General features: G+C 45.9%; 1 protein-coding gene across 2 annotated transcripts in view; it reads right to left on the minus strand.

Moving 5' to 3' along the window:
• Positions 1-547: 547 nt before the first annotated feature.
• Positions 548-17726, minus strand: part of ARIH1 (ariadne RBR E3 ubiquitin protein ligase 1) — a 125232-nt gene continuing 108053 nt past the window's right edge. The window contains exons 10-12 of one of the 2 annotated variants that reach the window (XM_034782872.1): positions 4458-4588; positions 4302-4359; positions 548-892 (exon numbers count right to left, since the gene is read on the minus strand). In XM_034782872.1, coding sequence (XP_034638763.1) covers positions 563-892; positions 4302-4359; positions 4458-4588 — 519 coding nt within the window. In that variant the 3' untranslated portion in view covers positions 548-562. Of the gene's footprint in view, positions 905-4301; positions 4360-4457; positions 4589-17726 lie in introns of both variants that reach the window. The other variant, XM_034782871.1, reaches the window with a different exon arrangement.

Raw genomic sequence — 17726 nt, forward strand, 5'->3', positions numbered from 1 at the left:
CCCCTCCTATCCTTTGTACATTAATTCCGCTCAACACTAACAACATCTTTGCTGGTGCGTCCATAATCAATGACAAAGCACAGCTTAATATTGGTCTGTTACTCTACTCTCCTTCCACAGACTGTAGGCCATACAGCATTTTGCTTAGGTCCTGCATGAATAATAGTGAATGATTTTAAGTTAACAGCCATCACTGCTTCTATCTATGTAGCATACGCTCTGGAACTGTTTTAGATTTTGAGCACTATTCTACTGCTACTGCCCTGAAACCAAGAAATATTGGATAGATAAACAATGTTAAAGCCAAGATCTAGGTGACACTTTCAACAGATCAAACTTAAAACTTGCTTTTTGTAGGTCTCATAATACAGTGATTATTTTATAGCATGAGACAGCAGTTAGACAATGATTTACAGTGCCGGTTTACTTTACTTTCCCCTTTCCTCAGCAGGGAATGTTTATGTGATCCTAGATGACCTCTGATTATTACAGTCTCACCAGCACTCAAGAATACTCAATAAACCCATATTTGTATGGCCTCTGAGTAACTCCTTTCCACGGATCAAGTCCCCCCGTGGTACCCAGTAATGTTGCTTGCTTGAAGTAAGGAGTACAAATGTGTTTTCCCTACCTCGAAGATAATGGACTGATTATTCTTTTTGAGGTAGAAGGCAAAGACATAAGTGTACATGAGTGTGGCACGACACTGGCAGAGGACATCAACTGCTTTCTTCAGGAACTGCACCTCAATCCACGACATGTTGTGCTGCTGCATCTCCTCCATTTTCTGCTTCACCTGAGCATAGAGTTTGTGCTCAAAGCGCAGGCTCTGCATGTGGTTCATATAGCGGTTGCAGTAGAACAGGTACCTCTGCAGGGCTGCTCTGGATCGCTGTGTTAATTCCCATTAGGGAAAAGAAAATAAATAGTTACAACAAAGTAATGGCTGAAAACTAGGAGAGAACAAATAGTCTGAAGGAATCCAACTGTGACCAACAGACCAGAGAGTTTCCATTCGAAAGATGTTTTTGCACCTTTCAAAAGATCAGGCTCAGATGGGACCAGGGCACCACTGAAACACACCCAGTCATTGTGCAGCTCTGAGTAAGCAGGTCCACACCCTCTGAGGAAAACCAGGTCACACGGAGGGCGTTGGCACTTCAGGAGGAAATCCCACCCATGACATTTAGAAGAAGAATTAAACCACACTTTTAAAACACAATCCATTTACAGTACACACACACACAGGTTGTCATGCCAAGCATTGAACAAGGCAGGGTTCCTATTTGGAGAGGAGAGGAGAGCAGAGCAGAGCATGGAGGAATGTGTTAGTGCACATGCACAATAGCAGGTTTAATTCTGGCATTTACTAACTGCTGAGTGCTTGATTTTTCTTTAACAATCCAATGTAGATTTTTGTATGTAATTTTGTAGGTTTTTAAAAAGAAAAAACATTTTATTTTGCACAACTAACACCCCAACCCAATTATCAGCAAGGTTTGAACTCTGGACCTTCTGCACCTGAGCTAACAGAGTAACTTCAGTAGCTGTCAGCAGGAGTAGGTTGTTATCCTCTGTGGAACAGCCACCGAAGGACAATGAGCACCACATTGAAGGCAGTAGGTTATATATGCAAGAGCTGCCCCATTTTACAGACAGCATAGCCAAGTGCAGATATGGCAGATTCTGAGAGGCAGTATGGCTAAGCAAGTAAGACTGTGTTCCACTATGGAGGAGATAGTGGGTCTCTTCCCAGTTCTGCCAGAAGTGACCTTGTGTAATCTCAGGGGAGTATGAGGCTTTGCTCTTAATAAATTTTGTACCCTTCACAAACTTAACACCAACAACAGTCGGCAAGGAACATAACTCTAGAACCTCACTTGCTCCCAGCCAAGTGTATCTTCATTCAAGTCAGTGGTTCTCAACCTTTTCTAGATCATGACCCACCTCAGTTTCAGAAGGTGGGGGAATCAAATCATGAGAGAGCGCGCACGCGCGGTCACAACTCTTCTGGACCCAGGTTACAACAGAAGTTTTGGGCCTCCCACTCCCACCTAGTTATGGGAGAGGGAAGGAAGTCAGAGAATTCATGTCTTAAGTCAAAAATATTGAGATCGACAGGGAAGAGGCCATGTCAGCAGCAGAAGGAAGAGCAGTGGCGTATCCCCTAGCCAGAGGTTTTGTTGTATGCACATGTGAGCACAAGAAAATGTGGGGAGTGGAAACCAGGAGTGGGAATTTTGTTCAGCATTAAATATTAAACAGGCACCCACCTTGTCCCTACAGCATTAAAGACACACAAGAAAGGCAGGCTAGCCAGCCAGGGTTGGCCCTAAACAACTTCTTATCCCTTCAAAGCTCATTTTATCCAATCCCTAAATGGATTTTTGCCAGGCAGCAAAAGGCACCCCTCTGACCACAGGGCCATCCCCCGGCAGATTTCAAATCCCTGCTGCAAACCAAGCAGACATTACAGCAGGTCAAAAAAACTGCCAGAGAAGTTTTGATAATGGGAAGAGTTAGGCAACTGTATCAGAGGGGTTGTTACAACTCATCTGTATTGATCACTCGTTACAGGTCATCTGGTATTACATACCCTTTAAATGGCACTTGACAAGTAGACATACATGTCTTTGTCACAAGACCTTAGTTAGCATGCATCTCCTTACAAAGCCAGTTACCTGTAGATGAAGCACAGGACTGCGTGCATGCTGGCACCCAAAAAACAAAATCTAAGGAAGAACTTTTATTTATTTATTTATTTTTTAAAGGAGGCCCTCTGTTCCCATTGGATACCTGAAGATCTGTGCCCCCATTTCAACCTTAGCTCCTTTGGGGCCACTACTGCCTCTAAGTGGAAAATAAGATTGTCACTCAAAACCCCAACCAGACCAGAATGGTGATTAATCTCTTCTCTGCCTCAGCATCACTGCTAATTCTTGCCATTCCATGCTGTTAGACCCACAAAGTAAACCCACATCTTCTGTACAGTTGTTAAGTATCAGAGGGGTAGCCGTGTTAGTCTGGATCTGTAAAAAGCAACAGAGAGTCCTGTGGCACCTTTAAGACTAACAGATGTATTGGAGCATAAGCTTTCGAGGGTGAATGCCCACTTCGTCAGATGCATGTATGCTCCAATACATCTGTTAGTCTTAAAGGTGCCACAGGACTCTCTGTTGCTTTGTACAGTTGTTAGACGCTCGATAGACCACTGGGATGTCAAAATCATCTCCTTATGAACATTCAACAATTGTTTTCGGGAATTTAACAACAGGAAGTGATCCACTATGGGGTCATTTCATTCCGGTATATGTGTGTACAGTGCAGCACACAAGGGCCTGATCCTGACTGCAACCTCTGGGTCCAACCCACAAAGGAAATTAATATCCTAATTAGGACACTGATTTACACCCTTCCAAGTTAAGTGCTGCTTATAGGTTACTACAATGTGGCTGTTAGAAATAATACCCATGACCAAGATTGACTGTACAGCCAAAAATATTTTTTTTAAATTATATTTTCAGATTAGCACCTAGAGATGAAATATTAAATAGTTTCACAATACCGATATTTACATTATATAAAGGAAAAACCTGATCTCAGAGTATGAGAAAGAGGTGCAATATATATATAGTATGGAGAAATGCATCACTGATTAATAGTACAGGCATGAATCAAATGCATCCTAGTTTTCTTTTCACTGGCAGATTAGCTGAGGTACTAATGACATGCACAGGATAAATATGATGCGAAGAAGATGGCTTATTATATACTTCAGTACATGTTACAGCCATTTGTAGTAGAGGGTGTTTCAGGAAATATGCTAGTTACCAGCTATAGGAATACTTAGCCAAAGTGGGTGAAATGAATTGCTGCAATCTGCAATACACAGGGTGCAATCCCTCCATTTGAGAGAGTCCTCCTGGTTGCATTACCCATATTCACACTACAATGTTTAACCCAGCTGCAATTCAGTGAGCCTGCTTTCAAGAACATCTCAGTGAATGCGATGTCTGCAATCAACAAACCAGCAGGCAGCAAATAGCACATAGTTTAAAATGTTCTGAGGACATTGTACATTGACTTTATCCCAAAAGGAAGATTTCATTGTTGTGATCAAATTTAAATGTCTTTTGGACTTTGGCTCATCCAGTTCCTGGAGGTTCACTGTCAACCTTCACTATTTGTGTATTTTAACAAGAAGTGACAATATAAAGTATTTAAAGGTTTACAAAACCCAAAAGAAATTGTTCCTCAAAACTGGATGTTCTTTCAATCCCCACCAAGAGTTATGTACTCACCTCCTGTGCATCTCTTGCTGCCTTTGCATCATCCTCATTGTAGCGATTACAGTTGTACCTGAAAAAAAGAGTGAATTCATGGGCTGAAGTTAAAACATGTAGAATGCTGGCAATACAACTGCCCTGTCTTCCGCCAGTTTAAGATTCTAAACCTACCAGGCAGATCCATGTGGCTCCCAAGGGCCAAGACACACCCAGCAGAACTCTGCTTTACAGTTCTGGTTCCGACAGACCATGTGATTGCAGCCTCCATCTTTTTCGATGGTCACATGGCATTTTGGGCATTCCTGTGAACAGAATAGACACTGCTATCAATGTTAGAAACAGGACATGTGCTCTAATCTTTCAGATCTTGTTGGAACACAACACAAATATGAATTTAATACAGTCAACTCAGTTCACAATGGAGCTGTGAAAAATTACACGCCCTCAGAAATGAAATGGGCAGGAGAAAAGTCAATATGATCTTCTTCTCTCCTGAGTCAGGCCCCAAGAGACTTTCAAATATTGGAAGAGGCATGACTATAAAAGCTTGAAGAATAACTCATCCGGTTACATGACTAGTCACTGTAAGATGACTTGCCAATATTGCCCGGGTACTCCTGGGGGAAAAGGTAATTTTATGATCCTCAGTAAAATCAACAACTGCTCTACTGCTACCAGCAGCTAATGGGGTGGCTCACAAAACAGAGAATATTTTGTAGTAAGTCTAAGTGTGCTCCACACATGTTGGGAGATGTATTTTTTTTTTTAAACTTTGAAGACCAAGGCTGAGATAGGCCAAGAAAGACTTCCACTAGCAAGACTTTTTGGATTGGCTGAAAATTGTGAAGTATTTAAATATCTGGCTGCCAATTATAGAAGCCAATCCGTGTTGATGTAAACAGTTATTTTTAAAGTCGTCCCCAACATATAAAGAGCTATTGTACTCAAATGTTTCCTCTGTTTGGGCAGAACGTCTCAACATCCCAATTTAGGCAGCAGAGTTTGTTTTGCAGACAGTTCTTGTAATGAACACCAGAAGTGCTTTCGCAGCATCCTGCTTTCTTCACAGCAAAACTTTTGGTCTATTCCAGCACATAGACTCAATATCAGAGCTTAAAGGCCCTGGAGGCTGTCTTGGATCAGTGACAACAACCGTGATCACATTTCATCTAAAAAAGTATCTGAAAACCTCAGACACAAAGAAAAGTTCCTCCTTCTAAAGTTCAACTTCCCCGCCCCATCAACTAAACAGGCCATTAGTTCACCGAATATGCCTACAATAAAATGGAATTAAGGATTCCCACCCCATATACACTTTCCCTGTAGTGCTTTCAACATTCCTGTTGTACTCTCCTCTCCCCTCACATGCCACCCCAATCAAGGCCTTGCATTACCACAATCAATTGAGATGAGCTATCATCAGCAGGAGAAAAAAAAAAAACACTTTTGAAGTGATAATCCAGATGACCCATAGAAGGGGTGAGGATACTTAACATGTGGAAATAGATTCAATTAGTGTAATGATCCAACCATTCCCAGTCTCTGTTTAAACTTAAGTTAATTGTATCTAATTTGCATATTAATTCAAGTTCAGCAGTCTCTCTTTGGAGTCTGTTTTTGAAGTTTTTTTGTTGCAAAATTGCCACCTTCAAGTCTGTCACTGAGTAGTTAGAGAGGTTAAGTGTTCTCCCACTGGTTTTTGAATGTTATGATTCCTGATGTCAGATTTGTGTCCATTTATTTTGTGTAGAGATTGTCTGGTTTGGCCAATGTATATGGCAGAGGGGCATTGCTGGCACAAGATGGCATATATCACGTTGGTAGATGTGCAGGTGAACGAGCCCCTGATAGCGTGGCTGATGTGATTAGGTCCTATGATGGTGTCACTTAAATAGATACGTGGACAGAGTTGGCATCGGGCTTTGTTGCAAGGATAGGTTCCTGGGTTAGTGTTTATGTTGTATGGTGTGCGGTTGCTGGTGAGTATTTGCTTCAGGTTGGGAGGCTGTCTGTAAGCGAGGACTGGCCTGTCTCCCAAGATCTGTGAGAGTGAGGGATCATCTTTCAGGATAGGTTGTAGATTTCTGATGATGCGCCTGAGAGGTTTTAGTTGGGGGCTGAAGGTTACAGCTAGTGGCGTCACTTCAGCAGGTGGGTATTGTAGTTTTAAGAATCTTGATAGAGATCTTGTAGGTGTTTATCCCCGTCTGAGGGACTGGAGCAAATGCGGTTGTATCTTAGAGCTTGGCTGTAGACAATGGATAGCGTGGTGTGTCCTGGATGGAAGCTGGAGGCATGTAGGTAAGTATAGCGGTCAGTAGGTTTCCGGTATAGGGTGGTGTTTCTGTGACATTCTATGGGTCACCTCGATTATCACTTCAAAAGTGTTTTTTTTTTCCTCCTGCTGATGATAGCTCATCTCAATTGATTGGCCTCCTACAGTTGGTATGGCTACTTCCACCTTTTCATGTTCTCTGTATGGATAAATATCTTCTGTGTGTTCCATTTTATGCATCTGATGAAGTGGGCTGTAGCCCATGAAAGCTTATGTTGAAATAAATTTGTTAGTTTCCAAGGTGCCACAAGTACTCCTGTTCTTGAGACAGAAATAGGATGTTTCTAAATGTAACTCCTGCTTGGGAACAGGGAAGAAAATGTTATTTCTCTGTTTCAGAGCACCGTGCAGCCAATCAAACTTCCTTAAGCTCCCCGATCCCAGGTTGGCCATGTTGCATTAGAACCGAGTGAACAAGTAGGTAACTATTCTCCCCAATTCCTCAGCTCCTCAGAAGTGTCAGGAAAACAATTTCCTAGGTACTTGGCCGCCCCTTACCCTGCCATCACAGTAGTATTTAAGCACCTCAGACTTTAATGTACTCATCCTCACATCCTTGAGAGGTAAAGCAGCAATAAAACCTCGGTTTTACAAATGGGGAACTGAAACACTGAGTGTCAAAGGTGAATGCCCAAGGTCATGCAGGAAATCTGTGGCAAAGAAGGAAATTAATCCAGATCGCCCAAGACCGAGGCTAGTGCCATAACCACTGGACCTGCCCTCCTCTAAAATATTAAGTTTAAACTTTCAGACGTTTGAATTATTCCTTTTCTATACACATCCCCTGCACAGAAGGAGCTCAAAGAAAAAGATTCAGTCTATAAAGTAGATGGCTTTTCTTTTGCTTAGTCTGCACTCTTCTTCATTCAGATTTTAAAGGAGTGCCCACACACTACTCTGAGCACATGTCCACATTTAAAATACAACTAAGGACCAGTATCCAAAACCAAGCCTCCCCTGCAAGTCACTCTGTCCAAAACCAAAGCCTTTCCCATCATCCACCTATGACCCTTATTCCTAGGAAAAAAGGAGGAAGAGCAAGCAAACCTTGAGGTGTGACCCAAAGGTCAAAATCTCACCAAAACTGTCTCCTCTTCTCTCCCCTCACAGTTGCACAGGGAGCACTTAGCTCAAGTGCCTCTGATCTCCACAGTATCACACCAAGAGGAAAGTATCTCCACCAGACCCTAATGCAACTAAGGCTTTCTAGGTTAAAGACAATGAGTTAAGTTGCACTAGGAAACTATTACAAAGCTAGTGCCCCATAACCTGCACTAGTTTAATTTTTTATTTTTATTACCATAGCTCCCTAGTGGTGGACCAGGACATTCTGAAGAATCAGAGCAGGCTGCGCAGCGGGAACAGAAGGACAGTGAAGAAAACTGGCAGCATGTGACCTTCAGAAGAAGAAAGAGGAGCATCCATGTACCAGGAATGCAAATACAGGTGAGCAACCGTTTTCATGTTCTCTTCACAGGTACTAATGTGGAGAGTGGACTAGATGATACATCTGAAGGAAGGGAGCAGAAGGATACTCCACTGATTGGAAGGCATGAGATGCACTGTCCTAGGGATGGGGGGGGAGGGTGTTCCACGACCACCACTCCCAAGAGAAGGAGGCAGGCGGTGGTGATCGGGGACTCCCTCCTCAGGGGGACTGAGTCATCTATCTGCCGTCCCGACTGGGAAAACCGAGAAGTGTGCTGCTTGCCAGGAGCTAGGATTCACGATGTGATGGAGAGACTGCTAAGACTCATCAAGCCCTCGGATCGCTACCCGTTCCTGCTTCTCCACGAGGGCACCAATGATACTACCAAGAATGACCTTGAGTGGATCACTGCAGACTACGTGGCTCTGGGAAGAAGGATAAAGGAGTTTGAGGCGCAAGTGGTGTTCTCGTCCATCCTCCCCGTGCAAGGAAAAGGCCCGGGTAGAAACTGTCGAATCATGGAAGTCAATGAATGGCTACGGAGGTGGTGTCAGAGAGAGGGCTTTAGATTTGACCATGGGATGGTATTCCAAGAAGAAGGAGTGCTAGGCAGAGACAGGCTCCACTTAAAGAGAGGGAAGAGCATCTTCACAAGCAGGCTGGCTAACCTCGTGAGGAGGGCTTTAAATTAGGTTCACTGGGGGAAGGAGACCAAAGCCCTGAGGTAAGTGGGGAAGCGGGATGCCAGGAGAAAGCACAAGCAGGAGAGCACAAGAGGGGAGGACTCCTGCCTCTTACTGAGAAAGCGGGACGATCAGCGAGTTATCTTAAGTGCCTATACACAAATGAAAGAAGCCTGGGAAACAAGCAGGGAGAACTGGAAGTCCTGGCACAGTCAATGAATTAAGATGTGATTGGAATAACAAAGACCTGGTGGGATAAATCACATGACTGGAATACTGTCATGGATGGATATAAACTGTTCAGGAAGGACAGGCAGGGCAAAAAGGGTGGAGGAGTTGCATTGTATGTAAGAGAGCAGTATGACTGCTCAGAGCTCCAGTACAGAACTGCAGAAAAACCTGAGAGTTTCTGGATTAAGTTTAGAAGTGTGAGCAACAAGGGTGATGTCGTGGCGGGAGTCTGCTATAGACCACCAGACCAGGAGGATGAGGTAGATGAGGTTTTCTTCCAGCAACTAACAGAAGTTACTAGATCACAGGCCCTGGTTCTCATGGGGGACTTCAATCACCCCAATATCTGCTGGGAGAGCAATATAGCAGGGCACAGACAAGTTTTTGGAAAGTGTAGGGGACAATTTCCTGGTGCAAGTGCTGGAGGAACCAACTAGGGGCAGAGCTCTTCTTGACCTGCTGCTCACAAACAGGGAAGAATTAGTAGGGGAAGCAAAAGTGGATGGGAACCTGGGAGGCAGTGATCACAAAATGATCGAACTCAGGATCCTGACACAAGGAAGAAAGGAGAGCAGCAAAATATGGACCCTGGACTTCAGAAAAGCAGACTTTGACTCCCTCAGGGAACTGATGGGCAGGATCTCCTAGGAGAATAACGTGAGGGGGAACGGAGTCCAGGAGAGCTGGCTGTTTTTTTAAAGAATCCTTATTGAGGTTGCAGGAACAAACCATTCCAATGTGTAGAAAGAATAGTAAATATGGCAGGCAACCAGCGTGGCTTAACAGTGAATTCCTTGCTGATCTTAAACACAAAAAAGAAGCTTACAAGAAGTGGAAGATTGGACAATTGACAAGGGAGGAGTATAAAAATATTGATCAGGCATGCAGGAGTGAAATCAGGAAGGCCAAATCACACTTGGGAGTTGCAGCTAGTCAGGGATGTTAAGAGTAACAAGAAGGGTTTCTTCAGGTATGTTAGCAACAAGAAGAAAGTCAAGGAAAGTGTGGGCCCCTTACTGAATGAGGGAGGAAACCTAGTGACAGAGGATGTGGAAAAAGCTAATATACTCAATGCTTTTTTTGCCTCTGTCTTCACGAACAGAGTCAGCTCCCAGACTACTGCACTGGGCAGCACAGCATGGGGAGGTGACGACCAGCCCTCTGTGGAGAAAGAAGTGGTTCAGGACTATTTAATAAAGCTGGACGAGCACAAGTCCATGGGGCCGGATGCGCTGCATCCGAGGGTGCTAAAGGAGTTAGCGGATGTGATTGCAGAGCCATTGGCCATTATCTTTGAAAACTCATGGCGATCGGGGGAGGTCCCGGATGACTGGAAAAAGGCTAATGTAGTGCCCATCTTTAAAAAAGGAAAGAAGGAGAATCTGGGGAACTACAGGCCTGTCAGCCTCACCTCAGTCCCTGGAAAAATCATGGAGCAGATCCTCAAGGAACCAATCCTGATGCACTTAGAGGAGAGGAAAGTGATCAGGAACAGTCAGCATGGATTCACCAAGGGCAAGTCATGTCTGTCCGACTAACCTAATTGCCTTCTAGTATGAGATAACTGGCTCCGTGGATGAGCGGAAAGCAGTGGACGTGTTATTCCTTGACTTTAGCAAAGCTTTTGATACGGTCTCCCACAGTATTATTGCCGGCAAGTTAAAGAAGTATAGGCTGGATGAATGGACTATAAGGTGGATAGAAAACTGTCTAGATCGTCCGGCTCAACGGGTAGTGATCAATGGCTCCGTGCCTAGTTGGCAGCCGGTATCAAGCGGAGTGCCCCAGGGGTCGGTCCTCGGGCTGGTTTTGTTCAATATCTTCATTAATGATCTGGAGGATGGCGTAGATTGCACCCTCAGCAAGTGTGCAGAACACACTAAACTGGGAGGAGTGGTAGATACACTGGATGGTAGGGATAGGATACAGAGAGACCTAGACAAATTAGAGAATTGGGCCAAAAGAAATCTGTAGAGGTTCAACAAGGACAAGTGCAGAGTCCTGCACTTAGGATGGAAGAATCCCATGCACTGCTACAGACTAGGGACCAAGTAGCTAGGCAGCAGTTCTGCAGAAAAGGACCTAGAGGTCACAGTGGACGAGAAGCTGGATATTAGTTGACAGCGTGCCCTTGTTGCCAAGACGGCTAACGGCATTTTGGGCTGTATAAGTAGGGGCATTGCCAGCAGATCGAGGGACGTCATCATTCCCCTCTATTCGGCGTTGGTGAGGCCTCATCTGGAGTACTGTGTCCAGTTTTGGGCCCCACACTACAAGAAGGGTGTGGAAAAATTCGAAAGAATCCAGCGGAGAGCAACAAAAATGATTAGGGGCTGGAGCACATGACTTATGAGGAAAGACTGAGGGAACTGGGATTGTTTAGTCTGCAGAAGAGAAGAAGAGGAGGGGATTTGATAGCTGCTTTCAACTACCTGAAAGGTGGTTCCAAAGAGGATGGATCTAGACTGTTCTCAGTGGTAGCAGATGACAGAACAAGGAGTAATGGTCTCAAGTTGCAGTGGGGGAGGTTTAGGTTGGATATTAGGAAAAACTTTTTCACTAGGAGGGTGGTGAAGCACTGGAATGGGTTACCTAGGGAGGTGGTGGAATCTCCTTCCTTAGGGGTTTTAAGGTCAGGCTTGACAAAGCCCTGGCTGGGATGATTTAGTTGGGGATTGGTCCTGCTTTGAGCAAGGGGATGGACTAGATGACCTCCTGAGGTCCCTTCTAACCCTGATATTCTATGATTCTCTCTTCAAGAAATACAGTCTGTGGCATTCTGCACCATCTTTAGGTGTTGTCCCACATGCAGTAATCCTATTATGACAATGGCCTAGATTGCTGAGAGAAGGTCACTGACTAAGATATCACCGCCTTTGTGTTAATTAAAAGGTGCTTTACCCTTCTGTTGGTATCTGGCCACCTGGAAATAGCTGGAGATCCAGGAGGACACCAAGTTTGCAAAACATGGTAAGAGAACAGATTTCCTACAGCAAAGGAAGCAAATATCAACCCCGCTATTTCTTCCAGTTGGTTCCCCTATAGCACAATCCAACTCTTCCAGGTTGAATCACTGCCAACTTACCCTAATCAAAACCTTGATCCTAGCAGGATGCTGGACAAGCCAACCAACTGCACTAGCTAAGTCAAACAAAACAGAAATAGAGCCAAACCATTCACAAGAAATCTCAGTTCTTCACTATCTTCACATTCACATAAATAGGATGCGTGACAATACAGACCCCTGTGGGACCCCACGAGAGCCAACAGTGCAGCTGAACAGTTATCCAACACAACACTCCAGGTCACATGGAAGTGAAGAAACTGAGCCAGCCAAGAGCAACTGTATCCATGCCAGAGTCTCCAACTTAGCAGTAACACTTTAAATAAATTAATGGAGATTAATTGGACGAACTGGAAGGGACCTTGAAAGGTCATCGAGTCCAGCCCCCTGCCTTCACTAGCAGGATGAAGTACTGATTTTTGCCCCAGATCCCCAAGTAGCCCCCTCAAGGATTGAACTCACAACCCTGGGTTTAGCGGGCCAATGCTCAAACCACTGAGCTATCCCTCCACCCCAACCAGACTTCATGGTCAATAGTTGAAAAGACAGCAAATAGACCCAGGAGAATCAAACACTTTGTTTTCTTCCATCACCAGAAACCCAACCAGCCAAGGAAACCAGGGCTGCATCTGTTACATTCAAGCCCAGAACTAAATTGACCAGGATTAAGGAAAACTGAGTACTCTATGCACAAACAAAGATGCATCACCACCTTCCAACCCTTTTTGGGAAAAGATCAGAGAGAAACTGGGTGGTAACTGGTGATACTATCAACTTCCAGAGAGGGGTCTAACTGCTACTGTATGAGAAGCTGGAACTGTGTCACTGCATCCTTCCAATCCATCCTCAATAAGGGCCCCGATATCTTCACTGGCTGAGCAGCGAAGGGATTCCGGTGGTCCTATAGCTCCTCCGTGAATAAAAGTGGCCAAAATTCAGGTTTCTAACCAGAAATGGAACCATCCTATCCACAAAGAGCAAAGAAAACTCACATCACTAAGCGAAAGTGATCTAGAAGAATAAAGCTGAGAAGGCCACATGGGAGTCTCAGTATGAATAATTAATGACAGAATTAATGGACACAAATCTGACATCAGGAATCATAATACTCAAAAACTAGTGGGAGAACACTTTAACCTGTCTGGCCATTCAATGACAGACTTGCGGGTGGCTATCTTACAACAGAAAAACTTCAAAAACAGACTCCAAGGAGAGACTGCTGAGCTGGAATTGATATGCAAACTAGATACAATCAACTCAGGATTGAATAAGGACTGGGAATGGCTGAGCCATTACAAACATTGACTCTATCTCCCCTTGTAAGTATTCTCACACTTCTTATCAAACTGTCTGTACTGGGCTATCTTGATTATCACTTCAAAAGTTTTTTTTCCTCTTACTTAATTGGCCTCTCAGAGTTGGTAAGACAACTCCCACCTGTTCATGCTCTCTGTATGTGTGTATATATCTCCTCAATATATGTTCCACTCTATATGCATCGGAAGAAGTGGGCTGTAGTCCACGAAAGCTTATGCTCTAATAAATTTGTTAGTCTCTAAGGTGCCACAAGTACTCCTGTTCTTTTTTCAGTATGAATAGTTATGCACAAGAACCTTATGATGCCCTGTCAGGCTATCCACCGGGTGATCATATGGCTGGGAAGCATCCACCCGTATGGGCTTCTTATTCCACCTCTATGAGCCACAGAGATTCAGACAGGTCTCCATTCCAGGAGGGTATCCAACATTTTAGCTTACAATGGGGACTTTAATATCATTTTTTTCTAGCGAGATCTCATGTTCTCTCTCCTGCCATCTTCGTTTAAATGCAGGGGAGTCAAAAGTGATTTACCACATGGATACCTTTCACACTTCCATGGAAAGACTCAAGACAACTAAGCCACAATTTTTGCATAATTTTGCTGAGACTTTTGAACAACATATCTGTTTCTATTATGCTGCTAAATTAAAAAACATTTTACGTTACTGGTCCAACAATTAACCAAATATTGGTCCTACAGTATGCTGCTCTGGAGTGGAAGTGGGTGTCTGGTGCAATTATGAAAAATTCCCTTTGAATATATATTTGGTTTCAGATGAATGCTTGTATTGTGTTCTTGGGGGGGGGGGGGGAACAGATTAAAAAAAGCACAAGGAATTACAAATCAGTAGGGATGGCAGTCCCTGTTTATGATCCATTTAGAGCTGAAACAGGATGATAGTTCAGGAATGAGATGCATCTGGGAACTGTATGGTGGAACTTCCAGATCACTTGCTTGTTCAATATTATGTGTTTGTGCAGTGTCTGGCCAAATGTGGCCTTGGGCCCAGGACTGGGAATCCTAAATTGCCACAATGCAAACAAGTACAAAGACCCTAACTATAACCACTGTGCTACCTGATTCATCACATCACTGAAATATCCATACTCCTTCAAGGCCCAAGGAAGGTGAATTACACAGCAAGATCAGCATGTCTATGAAGGAGTTCCCCAATTAGACTGGTAAGTGTAAAAGTGAGAACAACATTGTTATTTTATTAAACTTTCAAGGAAACAGGCCATTAAAGAATACACACTGAAGAAATGCTGAACAGTAGCAGAAAAACCAATAGTAGTAACTATTCAAGTCACTAAAAATGCATGGGAGAGATCATTTATGGATTAAGCAGCAGAGGGGAAGGGGGGGACTAAGGGAAGGAAGATTTGAACATAAAGAACTATGGCCAAGCAATAACATTTGGTCAGGAAATCAAATTACCAGGCTAGTGGATTATTCTGGCTAGATGATCTACCCTGCTGTGATGCAGGAAGTAACCCCATTAAGGTTCTTCAAACCCAAGTGAGTGTATGATAAGACAGTTACCTTTTCCGTAACTGGTATTCGAGATGCGTTGCTCATGTGTATTCCACAATAGATGTGCATGCTCGCCATGTGCACCGGTGCCAGAAGTTTTTCCCCTAGCATTCCCTGTAGGCGCGGAATAAGGGGTGCTGCACACTCCCCGCACCCTCAGTTCCTTCTTGCCAGACAATTCCAAAAGAGGGGAAGGAGGGGCGGGATGTGGAATAGACATGAGCAAGAACACTAGTTACGGACACTGTAACTGTCTTTTCTTCTTCGAGTGATTGCTCATAGGTGATCACAATAGGTGATTCCAAGCTATATCTGTTGGAAGTGGGTAGGAGTTCACAAATTCTCAGGACGGAGCACAGCTCTGCCAAACCCGGTGTCATAGAATCATAGAATATTAGGGTTGGAAGGGACCTCAGGAGGTCATCTAATCCAACCCCCTGCTCAAAGCAGGACCAATCCCCAGACAGATTTTTACCCCAGTTCCCTAAATGGCCCCCTCAAGTATTGAACTCAACCCTGGGTTTAGCAGGCCAATGCTCAAACCACCGAGCTATCCCTCCCCCCCAGTCTGGGAGACGATCGCATAGTGTGAGGTGAACATGTGAACTGAAGACCATGTGGCAGCCCTACAAATGCCCTACATGGGCCAAAAAGGCAGCCGACCAGGTTGCGCCTGAGTCGAGCGTGCTTTCACAATTGGTGGCAGAGGGATTCCCGCCAGGTCATAACAGGTACGGATGCACAAGGTGATTCAGTTGGAGAGCCACTGAGTGGAGAGATCGGCTGACCTTTCATGCGCTCGGCCAAGGCAATGAACAGTTGCGTGGACTTTCTGAATGGCTTAGTCCACTCCAGGTAGAAAGCTAGAGCCCGTCTCACATCCAGTGTGTGGAGGCGGCGCTCGTCACTGGATGCATGGGGCTAGGGGAAGAGGACCGCAGGGCGGAGACCACCTTTGGGAGGAACGAGGGGTGTGGGCGGAGCTGAACCTTATCCTTATGAAACACCATGTATGGGAGCTCGGAGGTCATGGCCCTGAGCTCCAAGACCCGCCTAGCCGACATGATCGCAACCAGGAAGCCCACCTTCCACGAGCGGTGTGACCAGGACCACTTGGCTAGTGGCTCAAACAGGGGCCTCGTGAGATGGGCCAACACCAAGTTTAGGTCCCACTGCGGGACTGGGGACCTAACATGCGAGAAGAGACGACCAAACCCTTAAGGAATCAGCCAGTCATAGCATAGGAGAATACTGTGTGGCCCTGCACCGGCGGATGGAAGGCCAATATGGCCACCAGGTGCACCTTGACCGACGAAGGCGCCAGGCCCTGGGCTCTAAGGTGAAGAAGGTAGTCCAGGATAAGCTGGATCGGGGCTGCCACCAGGGAAACGCCCCGCTTGTCTGCCCATCTGGAAAAAAAAGACCACTTTGCCAAGTAGGCTCGGCGTGTGGAGGGCCTCCTGCTTTCAAGGACGACGCACTGAACCCTTTCAGAGCATGTCCTTTCCTCCCTAACCACTGAGCAACCACACCATGAGGTGGAGTGCCGCTAGGCTGGGGTGGAGGAGGCGGCCCTGGTACTGGGAAAGCAGTCCGGGCGGGATGGCAATGGCCATGGTGGGGCAACCGCCAGGTCCGTGAGGGTCCCCTACCAATGTTGTCTGGACCACGCCAAGGCAATCAGAAGGACCTGGGCCTTGTCCGTCTTTATGCCTTTCCCCCGTTCCCGCTGATTGGCAAGGTCCTGGAAAAGATAGAGAAACTGGCCTGACCAGGACAGGAGGAAGGTATTAGAAACAGAGCCCCATCCCAGCCGCCCCCGGAGGAGAACTGGGGACAGCGACGGTTCTGCCAAGTCGCTAACAGGTCCAGCTGGGGAGTTCCCCACACTTGGAAAAGCCTCTGCACCACCTCTGGATGGAGAGACCACTCGTGCTGAGAGGAGAACTCCCTGCTCAAGCGATCCGGGTGCCTGGCAGATGGAAGGCCTGTAGGCAGATGTCATGGGCTATACACAGCCTGAGGGCTTCACAGCAGAGGGCAGAGGATCGGCCCCCCCCTTGCCTGTTGATGTAGAACATTGAGGCAGTGTTGTCCATGAGGACCCTGACCACCCGGCCCTCCAGGTGCGAGCGGAAGGCCATGCACGCCAGCTGTACTGCCCTGAGCTCTTTGACGTTTATGTGGAGGGTCAGATCCCGAGCCGACCACAGACCTTGGGTCTGAACGTTCCCCACATGGGCCCCCATCCCAGGTCCGACGAGTCGGACACCAGCTCCAGCGACAGGGCCCTGCCCCTGAACGGGACCCCTTGGAGCATGTTTCTTGAGGAGGACCACCACTGTTGGGAGGTGATCACTGGTTCGGGTACCATGAGGACTTTGTCTATCCGGTTCCTGGCTTGGGAGAACTCCGAGGCCAACCAGAGCTGGAGGGGCCTCATCCTGAGTCTGGAATGATGGACCACATTCATGCACGCCGACATATGACCCAAGAGCTGGAGGCACGCTCTGGCTGTTGTCACCGGAAACCTTGTGACCGTGTTGATGAGCCCCTTCAGGATCTCATACCTGTCCGATGGGAGGGAGGCACTGGCCAATGAGGCATCCAGGACCGCCCCCAATAAACTCTATGCATTGAACCAGGACTAACGTGGATTTGGTGTTGTATACCAACAGGCCCAAAGTGGTGCACATGGACAGGAGTTGTCCTTGACCAACCAGTCGTCCAGATAGGGGAAGATTTGGACCCCCCGGCGCATGAAGTGGGCCGCCACCACCAACATACATTTTGTGAATACCCTGGGGGCAGTGGACAGGCCAAACGGGAGGACCGTAAATTGGT

The sequence above is a fragment of the Trachemys scripta genome, chromosome 10, assembly GCF_013100865.1.
Source record: "Trachemys scripta elegans isolate TJP31775 chromosome 10, CAS_Tse_1.0, whole genome shotgun sequence".
In the NCBI taxonomy this organism is placed as follows: Eukaryota; Metazoa; Chordata; order Testudines; family Emydidae; genus Trachemys; species Trachemys scripta.